The sequence below is a fragment of the Ictidomys tridecemlineatus genome, chromosome 3 (assembly GCF_052094955.1).
Source record: "Ictidomys tridecemlineatus isolate mIctTri1 chromosome 3, mIctTri1.hap1, whole genome shotgun sequence".
Taxonomy (NCBI): domain Eukaryota; kingdom Metazoa; phylum Chordata; class Mammalia; order Rodentia; family Sciuridae; genus Ictidomys; species Ictidomys tridecemlineatus.
Window position 1 is genome coordinate 208,543,446 of NC_135479.1, and position 14,715 is coordinate 208,558,160.

Below are 14,715 nucleotides of genomic sequence, written 5' to 3' on the forward strand. Positions count from 1 at the left end.
GAGTCTCCTGCCTCAGCCTCAGCCTCAGCCTCAGCCTCAGCCTCAGCCTCAGCCTCAGCCTCCCCGGAGCAGCTGGGATTGCAGGCATGTGTCACTGCACCTGGGTGTTTTGAAACTCTTTAAAAAAGAATTTAATTAGTCAAAGTACGTTCTCTGATCACAGTGGAATTAAGTTAGAAGTCATCAACAGCAAGATAACTGGTAAATCCTGAACAACTTGGAAATTTAATTTTTTTTAAAAAAATTAAATACTGTTGGTCAAAGAGGATATCAAAAGGTAAATTAGAAAGTATTTTGAACTAAACAAAACTGAAAACAATGGGTTCAATATTTGTGGGATTCCACTAAATAGTACTTTAAAGGAAACAGTTCATAATACTCATATTAGACATGTCTCCAATCGATAATCTCAGCTTCTGGGGCTGGGGATGTGGCTCAAGCGGTAGCGCGCTCGCCTGGCATGCGTGCGGCCCAGGTTCGATCCTCAGCACCACATACAAACAAAGATGCTGTGTCTGCCGATAACTAAAAAAATAAATATTAAAATTCTCTCTCTCTCCTCTCTCTCTCTCTTTAAAAAAAAAAAAGATAATTCCAGCTTCCATCGTAAGAGACTGAAGAGCACATAAAAAGAAAGATCAGAACAGAAATCAAAAAAGTCAGGAAAAAAAATGGAGAAAAAAAGATCAATAAAACCAAAAGATGGTTCCTTGAAGGGGAGAAAAAGTTAAACTTTAAGCCAGAGAGATCAGAGACAAAAAGAAAGGCCAGGTATGGCCGAGTGCACCTGTCGGCTACTCCGGAGGATCATCTGGGCCTCAGAGTGTGGGACCAGTGTAGTAGGCAACAGAGCGAGACCCCTTTCACAGCAACCAACTAGCCAATCTAACTGGTAGAAAACCTTAAACTTTCTTAATCTTCAAAAGGAAAAAAAAAAAGATATACTGGGTTGAGGCAGTTAGACCAGCAGGTGCCCACCTTCCTGACCTCGGGTATTGGCTTTATAGAGAGGGTGGAGTCAGGGTAACAGAGGCACCAGGCAGTTTGGCCAGCTGGGCTTGGGAAAAGTTGAGTCACGATGAGATCACAGCCATCCCCCCATCTGGAAGTCACCAATCAAACAGGCTGGGATTACACGGAAGAAGATGGGTGGAGCTCTAATTGCACGCACACCTTGACACGCCTTTGATTTTGTTGGTGGATGCACAGATCTGACTGGGAGGGGAAACGCAGATGGATCTAGATCTCTATGGAGATGACTCTATAGAGATATATCCTCCTTGAACAAAGATAAGGGCAGATTTTACACCACAGAGGCACGTTAGGATTAAATAAAACATTCCTATAAAGGATCTGGCACTCAGTAAAGACCCTCTCCCACTTGGGGGCGCACAGGGGCTCACAGAGCGGTGTAGCCCGCCACACCTGTCTACTTATGGAACTTCTCTTTGCTAATTCTCTCCGGAGCGAGCCAGAGGATCGTTGTGTGCAGAAGCAGTTACTATGTCTAAGTATTTTCTTTGCGCGTTAGGCAAAAGCGAACATTTGCATTTTGCAATGGATAATGGGCTCACGCCCAAGAAAATTACTCAGCACTTGTTTTTCTGTCTTTGGAGTACTCCCGAAATAGTTGCTTCGGTCCAGTTGCTAAGAACCCGTAACTCGCTACTGACCCATCGCCGACCGGTGTGGCTTAGAAGCGAGCAGTCTCGCAGATCGCCTCTCATTTCAGAGCCTGGATCAAAACCCCAGCGCCGGGAGGAGGCGGACCCGCAAGCTGGGGCGTTACGAAACCTTCGGGATCAGACAACCCCTCCTCAGAGGGGAGGGACCGGCTCCGGGGACCTTGTTCTCTAGGAGTCGCAGCACTGGACCCCAGATCTTAGATCTGCGCCTCTGCTCCGACCTTGGCCCGGCCCCGCAGCGCACACCCGGGGTGGTCCGCTGTCAGATCCGCTCTCCACACAGGTGTCCCGCGCTGCCCACCCGGCCATGTCGTCCTGCAGCCGCGTGGCCCTGGTCACCGGAGCCAACAAGGGCATAGGCTTCGCCATCGCCCGTGAACTGTGCCGGCAATTCTCGGGGGACGTGGTGCTCACCGCACGCGACGAAGCGCGGGGCCGGGCAGCGGTACAGCAGCTGCAGGCCGAGGGCCTGAGCCCGCGCTTCCACCAGCTGGACATCGACGACCTACAGAGCATCCGCGCCTTGCGCGACTTCCTGCGCAAGGAGTACGGGGGTCTCAACGTTCTGGTCAACAACGCGGGCATCGCCTTCAAGAGTAAGTGCGGGGCTTGTGGGGAGAACTCCCCGCGACGCTCCAAGGGTACAGGCGGCAAGCCGCAGGCGCCCCCACTGTCCAGTACTGTGATCTGGGAGGGCGGTGCCAGCCCCTGGGGATGCGCTCAGCTCCCGCCTTGCAGGGCGGTTATTCGCTTTCTTGGATTGGGGAGCTCTGACTTCGCGCGCCCTGCCTGCCCTGCCGGCCCGCCGGCCTGAGCAAGCCGGTGCGCCGCCCAGGGGCCGCCCAGAACTTTCAGCTATGGCTGTTTGTAGGAAAACCGGCCTCCGGGGAGGGAGCCACGCCTTGCTAAACTCGTCAGCTTTCCGTCCACTGCAAGAACCATTTTCTCTGCTAAGGGTCTCCAAAATCACTTGGCTTTCGCTTTCCCCGTGAAACAAGGGCGCATTCATAGTTGCCAGGAGACATCTGCCCAGGACAGGAAATGAGTCGCTAGGACACAATTAACGCGCACTTGCACATTAGTGGATTTCATAGTTTGTTTAATGGAGAGCTTTGATAGGCTCTGGCCAAAGGGAAGCGAGCCTGGTTCCCGCCCCCAGGGAGCTAGTGTTTGTTATAAAAAATGCAAATGTGGCTTTTAAGAAGCATCTTCCTTTAGGGGAAGAAATCAAGGAAATTATTTATTCCAGCAATTTGTCAATGAAGAAAGTTACTGAGTTGCCATGATCCAGGAGTATAAAGAAACAGGCCAGCTTCACTTACAACCGAGGGGGGAAGAGAAGCCTGAGACAGGAAGAGGGAAAGAACCGATTGTGCAGAAGTAGCTCTGCCTTTGGCCCTGGGCACGCACTCTTGCTCTGCCACGGACCCAAGTCTTCCTCTCACCAGCACCTCCAACTCAGCCTCTAGGCTTTGGGGAGCTGCGAACCGGGAATTGACAGCCTCGGTAGTAGACTGCCGCCGTTGGCTGAGGGATTGGTGAATAAAAACCCGGCTTCCTAGACAAGAGGTCTAGATATAGCCCTTATGGGCGGTACCCGCAAACCTGGGCGCAAACTGGGTGCCCAGGCTCCACACCTGCTGAATCAAAATCTGCATTTTTAACACAAATCCCAGGTATCTCCTGTGCCTATCAAGTTTGAGAAGCAGCAGCAAAGCCAGGGGTCTGGAAGTGGGGCGGGAAGCCCAGAAGCCGCAGCATTACCAATGAGAGACTCCCTGGGTGTGGCCCCAAAAGCTGTTTTCACAGGCCCTGCAGGGGATTCCCATGCACACTGAAGTTTGAGAACCAACCACGAGAGATTTTAAAAATTAGCTTCTCTTTTAATTAGTTGTTAGGCTAATACACACCATGTTCTCATGAGTGTGTATGGGGGGGGTGACTTTTTCTTTGTTTCTTTGTCTTTTTGAAAGTGGATGATCCAACACCCTTCGACATTCAAGCAGAGATGACCCTGAGGACAAACTTTTTTGCTACTAGAAATGTCTGCACTGAATTACTGCCCATAATGAAGCCTCATGGTAAGTCCAGGGGATGGACTGTCAGGTTGTGTTCCTTAGGAGGGAATAAGCCAGGAGCCCTCTGGACTGGCCCCCAGCAATTACCCAGAGCTGCTGTTTCTTTTCTTTTTTTTTTTTTTTTTTTCTCTTCCTTTTTTTGGGGGGGTGGTGCTGGGAATTGAACCAAGAGCTTCCCACATGCTGGCAAGCTCTATACCACTGAGCTACATTCCCAGACTCTGCTGTTTCTTTGTAAGGGGATGGGGGAAGGGAGATTGAAGATTGTCCTAATTTCTCAAGTGTCTGGCTCCTTGCTTGAACATTTCGGCTTTCAAAGAATTATATGACAGACACAATGCTCTTGGGATCCAGATCACATGATCTTCAACCCTCATGGACAAAATGTCACAAGTCCCCAAAGGCTTTTCAGTGAATCTCCTCCTCCCCAAGGATGTGCCCACACCTGGCTTGTCTGGGGGACCTGCAGGATGGTGTCTGCTCTGGCATTGTGACTTTCCCTATGTTCCTTTCTTACTCCCAATTTTACAAGCTGATTGAGAAAATCTGAAATAATTTTTCTTTATTAGTAAATACAAAGCCAGGTGTGGTGGCACATGCCTGTAATCCCAGCAGCTCAGGAGGCTGAGGCAAGAGAATGGCAAGTTCAAAGACAGCCTCAGCAACAGTGAGATGCTAAGCAACTCAGTGAGAGCCTGTCTCTAAATAAAATACAAAATAGGGCTGGGGATGCAGCTCAGTGGTCCAGTGCCCCTGAGTTCAATCCCTAGTACGCCCCCCCCCACACACACACACACAAAGTTACCTGTGATTCTGAGAAGAATTGTGTGGTTTATTGGAAATGTGATTTTGAATAGGATTATCTCTGAATGCAAGCATTTTTAAGTGTAAATAGGTATACGGTGAGAGGCACACTTCTGCTCCCTACCCACTCACTCCCCAGCTCCACAGGGGTTGATTTTCTTTATCAGTTTCTTAATGGACTGGGATCATAGAAAGCCTGCAGTCAGAGTTGTAGATGCTGTTCATAGGAAGCCTCTGGTCCAGGTGCATGGAGCTGGTGAGTGCCCAGAGGCCAGGAGATGGAGTTTACAAATATAAACCTAAGCAAATAAAAATTCATATTTTCAAAACTCCCTTTTTAACACAAAAGGTGAAGATTAGCACAGTATTTGCCACCTTAATTTTTTTTTTTTTTAAGATTTAATCTTGCAACATTTCCCAGGTTGGTCTAGTCTTCTGGGCTCAGTGATCCTCCTGCCTCAGCCTCCCAAATACCTGGGACTACAGACCCATGCTATCACACTCCATATGATCTTGCTTTATGTTCACTTCACACCTCTGGGGCTCTTCCCAGATTAGAACAGAATGTTTTCTGTTTTTCCACTGCAGGGCTGTCTTTTACCAAGTTATCAGGAAGTCTTCTCCCTGCTGAATTTTACATCATAAAATTTAAGAGCTGAAAATTGCTGATGAAGCCTTTCGTTGCTTCACCTCCACTTTCCTGAGAGGGGAATTTGAGCCAAAAGAACTGAACACACACACACACACACACACACACCCACACACACACACCTATTCATGGATTTGGAAAATGTCTCCTAGTTTGTTTATTTCACTACTCAATCAAATTAGGATAACTTGTGCTAGTGAAATAGAAATTAGAGTGTTAAATGATTATAAACCAAGCGATTTTGAAAGACAATGAAAGACTTGGGGGGAAAATGGGGTTTGAGAATTAATCCAGAGCAGGTGAATATCTTTAGTCAGTTTCCAAAGTGGAAATCTCTAGTTTTCAAAATGCTAATATTTGTGATTTTTAGTAAACCCGGTGTTTACCAGAAGGGAAATATTGAGCATTGCTACTTCCTAATGTCTCTTTGTTTAGCTCTAAAATGCATTTAAAAGTTTAAGAAGCCTTTGGTTTGCTTGTTTGATTCTGAGTAAATTGGCTAAGCAACCTTTGAGCCACTAGAGGGAGCTACTTGCCCACTCCTTCTAGAATGAGGCTGTTTCAGGACCAACAGGGTCATGTCAACTTCAGATGAGGGTGGGGTGCAGTTCTCCTCAGAATTAGACCCATCTGTTGACTAGGTTCCTACATTATCACCCAGCCTCTCTCAAAGGTATTTCCTTAGATCAAAGAGGACCCCTCTTCTGTAGAAGGGTTTGCATTTCCTGGAAGGCTCTGAGTAGTTTGTTTCTTCTCTTTCTTCCTTCCTCTGTAAATGTCATTCCTCGAGCAGCCAAGTATAGAGAACAAAGCTGTATAGAAAGCAATGAGGAATTCATCACCAATGTAGTATTCTTGCCAAAAATATTGAAATAAATTTAGTTATAAGAAAATCAGACCAATCCAAATTGGGGGAAATACTACAAAATAATGAACTGGAGTCTTCAAAAGAAAGGTCATTATCGACTAATCTAGATGAAAATGGATTAAAAAGATATGACAACTACAGGGGCTGGGGCTGGGGCTCAGTGGTGGAGTACTTGCCTAGCACGTGTGAGGCCCTGCATTTGATCTTCAGCACCACATAAAAATAAATAAATAAAATAAAGGTATTGTGTTCATCTACAACTAAAAAATATACTTAAGAGAGAGCAATGACAACTACATGCAGTCCAAAATCCCACATTGTATCTTGGATTAAAACAAACAAAAACTATAAAGCAGCATTATATGGAATGGCTGGGGACATTTGAACATCCACTGGAGATAACAGGGTTGAACAACAGTATGAACACAATCATGCTGTGCTTCTGGTGGGAAAGGCCTGTTACCACACAGTCAGCCTCTGTACCTCTGGTTCTATAGGTGGGGATTCAACAACTATGGACTGAGAATATTTGCAATTTGTAAAACAGTATCCGTATTGAAACTGTTCAGACCTTTTTTCCTTGTCATTATTCCCAAATAATACAATGATTTACATAGCATTTACATAGTATTGGGGGTTATTAATAAGCTAGAGACCACTTAAAGCCTATGGTAGAATCTCTTAAGTTATCTGCAAATACTATGCATTTTATAGATGGGACTTGGGCATATGTATATTTGGTATCTGCCGGGCCCTGGAACCAATCCCACACCAACATAAGACTCACTTAAACACTAAAATATTTGAGGAGAGGGTTTAAATATCTGCAACATGGAGAAAAAGAGGGAGGGAGAAAGAAAAATGGAGCAAAATGTTAATCATCAGTGAACTTAGGTGAAAATGTATGTATGGGCTTTGCTAAACATTTTGCAACTTCTCATTAGTTTTCAAAATTTAGGAAAGAAGTATGTATCACCATAAAAAATGAGAGAGAGAAAGAATGAAAGACAGACTGAAGAATCACACATACCTGTAGGATGAGTGTGATGTTGGTGTTCAAGGAGAGACTGAGGGTATCTCCATAAACAGGGCCTTAAAAAGGGGTCCACCCCGCCCCAAATGTGCACCTGGGGTGGATGCCACTGATGTAGAGAATGTGAATTCAGAAGAGCATGTAAGAAAATAACTCCCAAGCTGGGCATGGTCACATATACCTGTATCCCCAGCCATTTGGGAGGCTGAAACAGGAGGATCACAAATAGCCTCAGCAATTTAGGGAAACCTTCAGCAACTTAGCAAGACCCTGTCTCAAAACAAAAAATAAAAAGGACTGGAGAGTAGCTCAGTGGTAAAACACCCTTGGGTTCAATCCCTGGTACCAAGAAATAAAAATAAAAAATAAATAAAGAAAAGAACACTCCAAGATAGGTGGATTTGGATGGTAGATAAGATGTGCAAATTCGTGTTGGCTGGTTTTCGGGTTTCCAGCAATGCTTCAGATTATTGTACGGGTGCTGGCCTGTATATCTGCTTTCATGGACACAACTGTCTCTTTAGCAGTTGTGAATTATAATCAACATGAATATTAATTCATATTAGTTTAATGACTCATACCATATTATTATTAACTAGAGACTAACAATTAATCAGAAATCAGGACCAGGATGAAGAATCAACCTGCTCCACTTGTGGACATGCCTGGCACTAAGGACAGTGGTATTCCCTGCCATCACTTGATCCTGATTTAGGTACCCAGGGTAGAAGTGACTGCCCATGGCCCTAGAAATGTGCCAGCCGAGGGCACTGGGAGCTGAGATGCATAATGAAGGTACAATCCCTCAGAAAGCAGGCTCTTGCAGCATATGTGTCGAAGGAAGCTGTTTTATAAAATTGTCCAGTGAGTCTGCTACAGATGACAGTTCCACCATTTCATGGAGAATTGCTGCAGAAGGGAAAACCTATTCTTGACGGAGCTGTGTTCTTTCTTCCCTTTGGGAGAACAGGAGCCCAAATAAATGTATAACCCCCCCCCCCCCCCACACACACACACACACACACACTGCCCCGCCCCCACACAGATTTTATGCCTTCTAGAGTTGCTTTTTGATATTTTTCAGCCATTAAACCTCCACCATGCCTCGGTTGTTGCTGGGTGTCTTCAGCTGACCAGTGCTGCTTTGTGATGGGCTTCCATTTCTATTCCTCTGTTCCAGGGAGAGTGGTGAATATCAGCAGTTTACAGGGTTCGAAAGCTCTTGAAAACTGCAGTGAGGATCTGCAGGAAAAGTTCCGATGTGACACACTTACCGAGGGGGATCTGGTGGACCTCATGAAAAAGTTTGTGGAGGATACAAGAAATGAGGTACACGAGAGGGAAGGCTGGCCCAATTCGGCTTATGGGGTGTCCAAGTTGGGGGTCACAGTCTTATCGAGAATCCTGGCCCGGCGGCTGGATGAAAAGAGAAAAGCCGACCAGATTCTACTTAATGCCTGCTGTCCTGGATGGGTGAAGACAGACATGGCCGGAGACCAAGGCTCCAGGACGGTGGAGGAGGGAGCAGAGACCCCTGTCTATTTGGCCCTCCTGCCTCCAGATGCCACTGAGCCACAAGGCCAGCTAGTCCGTGACAAAGTCGTGCAGAACTGGTGAACGTCTGCTTCATGGCTTGATGTTTAATAAATGTTGGTGGAAGGAACAAGTGAATTCAGATGTGGTCGGATTCTATTTCTGTGGTTGAGGAGAAATGTCCACTAGAATCTCCCTGGGAGAAAGATGTCTCGTTCCAGACCCTGAAGCAGAGCCATTTTGCCATCTGTAACCTGAAAGAAAAGGACATATCAGATTTTAGCAGGCATCGTGATTACATGGGGAACTGGTAGGCATATCACTGTTCCCACCCTATAGTTTCTGATCCAGTAGGCCTAGGGTAGGCCCCAAATTTGCATTTCTAACAAGTTCCTAGTAATGCTGCTGCTGCAGCTGTCTTGGGTCAGCAGGTTGAAAACCATGGTATAATGGTCTTAAGAGCTGAGGAGTCCATCTTGGCCATTTTCCAAGCCATTCCTTGCTGTTTCTAGTTTGTTGATTCTGAAGGGTCATAATTTATCCTGTTTCCCTAGCTCTGCAAACTTCCTTTTGTATTTTATTCTGTCTTGCTGTATTTGAGTCTATTTTTATTGGTTCTGTCAAAAGGCAAAATTACAACAAATTTGAAGATCTAAATTGACTTTTATTTATAATTCTCGAGTGAGGCAACATCTCATCCCATAAAATAGTGAGTGTTCTAATGAGCTGAGCCCAGGATGAGAAAGAACTAAGAAAGGCAAGGACAGATGAGAAACAGATGGGTTGTTTCAAAGCTATTTTCTTGTAAAGGTTATAAAGGAGAGAACTATGTATGCAGGCTAAACCTAGGTTGTTTAGAAATTTGGCTATCATCTCTCTCCTGGGTTTCTTAGTTTTGACCTGGTGAAGTATAACTTTAGCATGAACAACTCCACCTAGTTTGGTCTGGTAGACCTAGTGTAGGAGCTCAATCCAAAACCAATGTCTCATTTAAGAAACAGAACTTGAAAGACTCAGGAGAAAGGTCTTGTTTTATTAGGATGTGATTTCCTCCATACTGGGTTTGAACCCAGGGGGGCTAAACCACTGAGCTAGATCACCAATCCTTTTTATTTCTTATTTTGAGATAGGGCCTTGTTAAATTGCTGAGGCTGGATTTGAACTTGCTATCCTCCTGACTCAGCTTCCCAAGCAGCTGGGATTATAGGTGTGTGCCACCATGCCCAGCCATACTGGGTTTTGTGTCTGCACTACTGCCCAAGCCTGCCCTGCCACGTCTTTCATCATTGTGCTTTCCTAACTGCAGATCATCTCCTTCCCCTGTTGATACCCCTCTCTGAGCTACAGCCCAGGGCGATTTTTTGGATGAATCCCTGAGCCCCTTTTATAGTCTCCATGACAAGAGAGTCCACTTGTGAGTCGCAGTGACTCATTGCTTTCAAGTGGGCTTGGTTTTGAGACTCCTGAGTGCTGGCTATGCCTTATAGAAAAAAAACAAAAACCTGGAGACCAAATGATCTTATCAAAGAGGAGAAATTACTGGCAAAGGTTTGTAAGGGAGTTAAGACTTGAGAAGGAGCGGCTAACCAAAGGAGACCCCAACAATTCAACAGTTATATGATGGAGAGGATACAAAGGGGGAGAAACTGCAAATTCATTCGCATCACCAAGTATATGACAGCTGTTCAGTGTGAACCAGTGATGGTATACTTGATCATTGTATTCACAAAGGTCACAGCCTATGTCCTAACAGTTCCTTTCAGACATAAGGAATCAATGAAGCATAGAAATTTTCAAGGTTGTGTTTATTTGGGGGACCAAGGCTAAACAAGGAAACTCTGTTATTTCTGGCATATCCCACGGTGTAGGCAGGTATCTATTTTTCTCCATCACCTCAAAGTATCAGCTTAACTGTCACCTCACTCTTTCATCCCCTTGGCATGCAGAGAAGTCTGAATCCCACCCAGACTGCATTCCACTTCCTTTTAACCCATTTTTATATCACTCAGTAAGTCCAATATCTATTTACCTTAGGCCATAGCTCCTCCTTTGATGGTTTTTCAACAAGTTTCCCGAATATCTCCCATACCCTGGTCTCTCCCTCCAGCCAACTTCCAGATTCCTGCTGATGATGAGCAATAGTCGGGGAACCACAGAACTCAGGCTCTGGCTAAGTCACAGACAGAAAGTACACAAATAAACCACTCCTTGATTTTATTTCTACTTCCTGTTTGTCTCTAGCCAGTTCCAGCTTGACAATTGGATTAGCATGTAGCTCACTTGGAAGACACATAATTGTCAGCTGTTGGCCAGAATGACGTTTCCCATGAGAAGTGCTGCAGGGGCCCTCGCTGGATGGTCTCCCCAGCACCCTCTGTCCAGGTATCTCCTGCCTCCCCTCTGCTTCCTCAAGAGCTGAGCTTCAGCAACTGGAAGGTGACTTTGCCCTGCTAGCCTCTGTTGACTGTTCCAGGTTCTTCTAAAAAGTAGGACCAGCTGGATAGGATCAGAGCTGGTAATTCAGCAACATCTCATCCATTATGGTCCCAGGAGCAGAGGGAGCCAGGCCATAACAAGAGAAGAAGGTCAAACCTCAAAAGGAACATTTAACTTCTCTGGAGAAGGCCACTCCCCTCAGTGGCATCCCTTCCCTGGCTTCAGATCATTCCTGAAATTCTGGGTTGTAGGAGATGCTACAAGATACCCTTTATTGTGATTCAGATCTTAATGTGTCCCCGAATCTCCTGTGTTGAAAGCTTGGTCCTCAGCCAATGGTGCTACTGAGATGGAAGTTTTAGGAGATGGGCTCTAGCTGGGGGAAGTAGGTCACTGGGGACATGCACTTGAAGGAACCCCAGTCCCTTCTTCTCTCTGCATCTTGGCCACTCTAATGTGGGAGCAGCTTGGCTCTGCCACATGTTCCCCACCAATTGTTCTTTATCTCCACAGATCCCAAGTGACCATGGACTGAAACCTCTGAAACCATGAGCCAAAATAAATCTTTCCTCCTTTTAAGCTTGTTTTTCTCAGACATTTTATCACAGTGATGGAAATCTGACTAATATAGCTTTGTCTCCTTAAAATTTCCCTTTTCCTTAACTAGGTCAAATTGGATAGTGGCTACTTGTGATCCAAAGGAACATTGTAAATAGAAGTACACTAAAATATTTCATGGTATGCTGCAGAGAAAATAATTAGGCTTGGGATCAAAAGGAAAACAAAATCATGAAGTGAGAACCCATGGCATGCAAAGCTTTGTCATACTAGTACTTTTCCAACATGATTTTACATAATTCCACCACAGTCCCTTAAGGTCATTTTTTTCCCCCAAATGAAGACATAAAGGATGAGAGAGGCTAATTAATATACTTAGGATCATAGAGCTATGAGTCAAGCCTGGACCATATCCAGGACTATCTTACTACAAAACTCTTTGGTGCTTGGCATCTGTAGCTTCTGCTGTGATTCTAAAAACCACAGATAACTCTCTTGGTGTAAAAATTAAGGGAGATGGGCTAGGATCGTGGCTTGGTGGTAGAGTGCTCGCCTAGCATGCATGAGGCACTGGGTTCAATCCTCAGCACCACATAAGAAAAATGAAATAAAGATACTGTGTGTCCACCTACAACTAAAAAATAAATATTTTTCAAAAATAAGGGAGATATAGCTAATCTAAATGATTTGTAAGCTATCTGGCCATTAGATCCCTAAATTATCCTGGATATATTTTTTCCATGGAGAAATGAAGTACGGTTTAAATGCAGCATATTTTAAATTGGTCTTCCTGTACTGATGGAGCCAATGGACACTTCTACAATAGCTTTTCTGTGGTGTGCTTTTCTAGGTTCATGCTTGTGTGGTAAACCCACGAATAACACCAGCTTTAGACCTGGCCCTTCGCCTTTCCCTTCTTTTATCAAACTGCAAAAGGAATTGTGACAGACCAAAGCTCTGAACAGCAATGTCATGTGGAGATGAAATAGGTGATAATGATGAGCAGGACAAAGGTTTCCTTGTTACTGCAAGTTGACCACAAATTGGGCGCAGCATCAAATAGAGACATGCACAAGATTTCTCTTCCACTAAGAGAGCAGCAGGGATGAACGCTAGGATGAATGCTGCTGGGTGGAGCAGAAATACTTTATAGAACAGGCCTGAAGGGTCACCAATATTTGCATATCAAAACTGAGAATGCATTTAACTGGACAGTGTCTCCAATGGGGGTCAGCCCTAGTCTGAGAATGTAATGGGCTCTGGCATACAAAGTCTTCTTTGCTATCAAGAGAATACTACAGTTCAGATGTAAATTAAAGTTGAAATGCTAATTAGTTTGAATACTGTTACACAAGGAACCAGCTCTACTTACACATCTTAAAGAGATGAAATAGACTTTTAAATGTGACAAGACAAGTTGAGAAAGAAAACAAATTTGCCTTAAGAATAGTCAGTTCTTTTTCAGTGGTGCTGGAGGTTGAACCCAGGACATCGCACATGCTAGCTAAGCATTCCACCACTGAGCTATACTCCCAGCGTATTATTTTTTTTTTCCTATTTGTAGATGGACACGATACCTTTATTTATTTATTTTTATGTTTGAACCCAATGCCTCACATGTGCTAGGCAAGCGCTCTGGCACTGAGCCACAACCCCAGCCCCCTGTTTGGTTCTTAATGTTATAATGCTTCCTGATTATAACATTATAATTATATATTATATAATAATTATATATTATATTATATATTATATATATAATTATATAACAATCAATCTTGATTATAAATTGAGGGTTTTTTTTAAGGGTTTGCAATACTTGAGTGTGTCAAACTTATTTTAAATGAATCCCTCTCACACGTGGAGTTCTTTACAGACAGGTGGTATATCTCCAAGGCATAAATTTATATAAGTATGTTAGGGCAAATTTGTAGATGTTGGCTTGGACACAAATGGAGGCTCTTTCTCTTTAATGTTCAGTATAATGAGGTTCTTTCATCTCTGCTAGTTCAGAACTGCAGTGAGTGTGGCTAGGATTTGAACAACCTAAAAAAAAAAAAAACCTCATTTGCCAATTTTTTTTTTTTGCCACTTTGTCTGCCATTTTGTGAAAACAGAGTTTATCATATCTTTATTAGGAAATAAATTTTCATAAAACTCGCCTTTTTCCCCCTGCTAAATGTGGCTTAACCATTTAATTTTTCTCTGCTCTATTTAAGATGACTCCTAAAAGTGATAATTAAAGGATTTACATCTGGGATACTTGGAGTGTGGCAAATGGAGATAGAATCAAATCAGGAGTGTGGCTAGGCCAGAGATCCAGCATCCTGGTGCATTGGGAGAGGTGATAGATCCATTTAGGAATCTGGTACAAACTATACACCCCCTACTCCAGAAACATACATATAATACAAAGTGTTCTATACAATTTCCAAATGTCGGTGGACTTTCTTCACTCCCCAAGCTCATTCGTGGACTTCTTAGCTTTAGTGAAGCCCAGACCAGATCCAAAAATTCCTAAGGGCTTCTCAGGGGTTAAAAGGGGAGCGGCCACAACAGACATTACAACCTGAATCAACAGGTGGCAGTACTTTGATTGGCTGGGAGTCGCAGCTGGGGCAACCAGGACAGGGCCAATGCCCTATTCCAGGATAGGGCAAGCTAGGGTGACTCCCTCGGCCTCACTCATTGCTTCTAGCTCTGCAGCTGTCAGGCCAGGTGGCGTGGGTCTAGATGATAGGAAGGGGTGAGGGTTAGTCCGGAAATATTAATGCTAGAGTTGACATGAAGTCTTCTTTCCTGGGCCAGAGCACCCATGAAGGGATCATTCCAAGAAGTGACCTCACTTCCCCTGACCTCTAGGGATAGAACAGGCCTGGGGCGGGGCCGGGGGTAGGGGATGCCTTAAGGAGGGGCTTCAAGCCTTCTGCGCCGTGAGCACGTAGGGGTCCATCCTGTCTCCTCCCTGAGGGTAGGTTAGGGGCTAGCCTGAAGGAAAGCATGGAACAAACCATGCACCTTGCTCGGGCCCCGTGGTTATCCTCGTCGGTAACTCCGACGCTTTTCCGAGGGTC

At 44.7% G+C, this 14,715-nt stretch overlaps 1 protein-coding gene across 1 annotated transcript; it reads left to right on the forward strand.

The window, feature by feature from the left end:
- Positions 1–1,609: 1,609 nt before the first annotated feature.
- On the forward strand, positions 1,610–8,788 carry Cbr3 (carbonyl reductase 3). The gene is made up of 3 exons (XM_005323497.5): positions 1,610–2,281; positions 3,659–3,766; positions 8,298–8,788. Exons 1-3 carry the CDS (start codon positions 1,993–1,995, stop codon positions 8,732–8,734), a joined length of 834 nt encoding a protein of 277 aa, XP_005323554.2. The 5' UTR covers positions 1,610–1,992; the 3' UTR covers positions 8,735–8,788.
- Positions 8,789–14,715: the final 5,927 nt, after the last annotated feature.

Coding starts and splice junctions, on each gene's coding strand:
- Cbr3 (XM_005323497.5), top strand. CDS start 1,993: ATGTCGTCCTGCAGCCGCGTGGCCCTGGTCACCGGAGCCAACAAGGGC. Junction 2,282..3,658: donor CGCGGGCATCGCCTTCAAGA/GTAAGTGCGGGG, acceptor TCTTTTTGAAAG/TGGATGATCCAACACCCTTC. Junction 3,767..8,297: donor GCCCATAATGAAGCCTCATG/GTAAGTCCAGGG, acceptor CCTCTGTTCCAG/GGAGAGTGGTGAATATCAGC.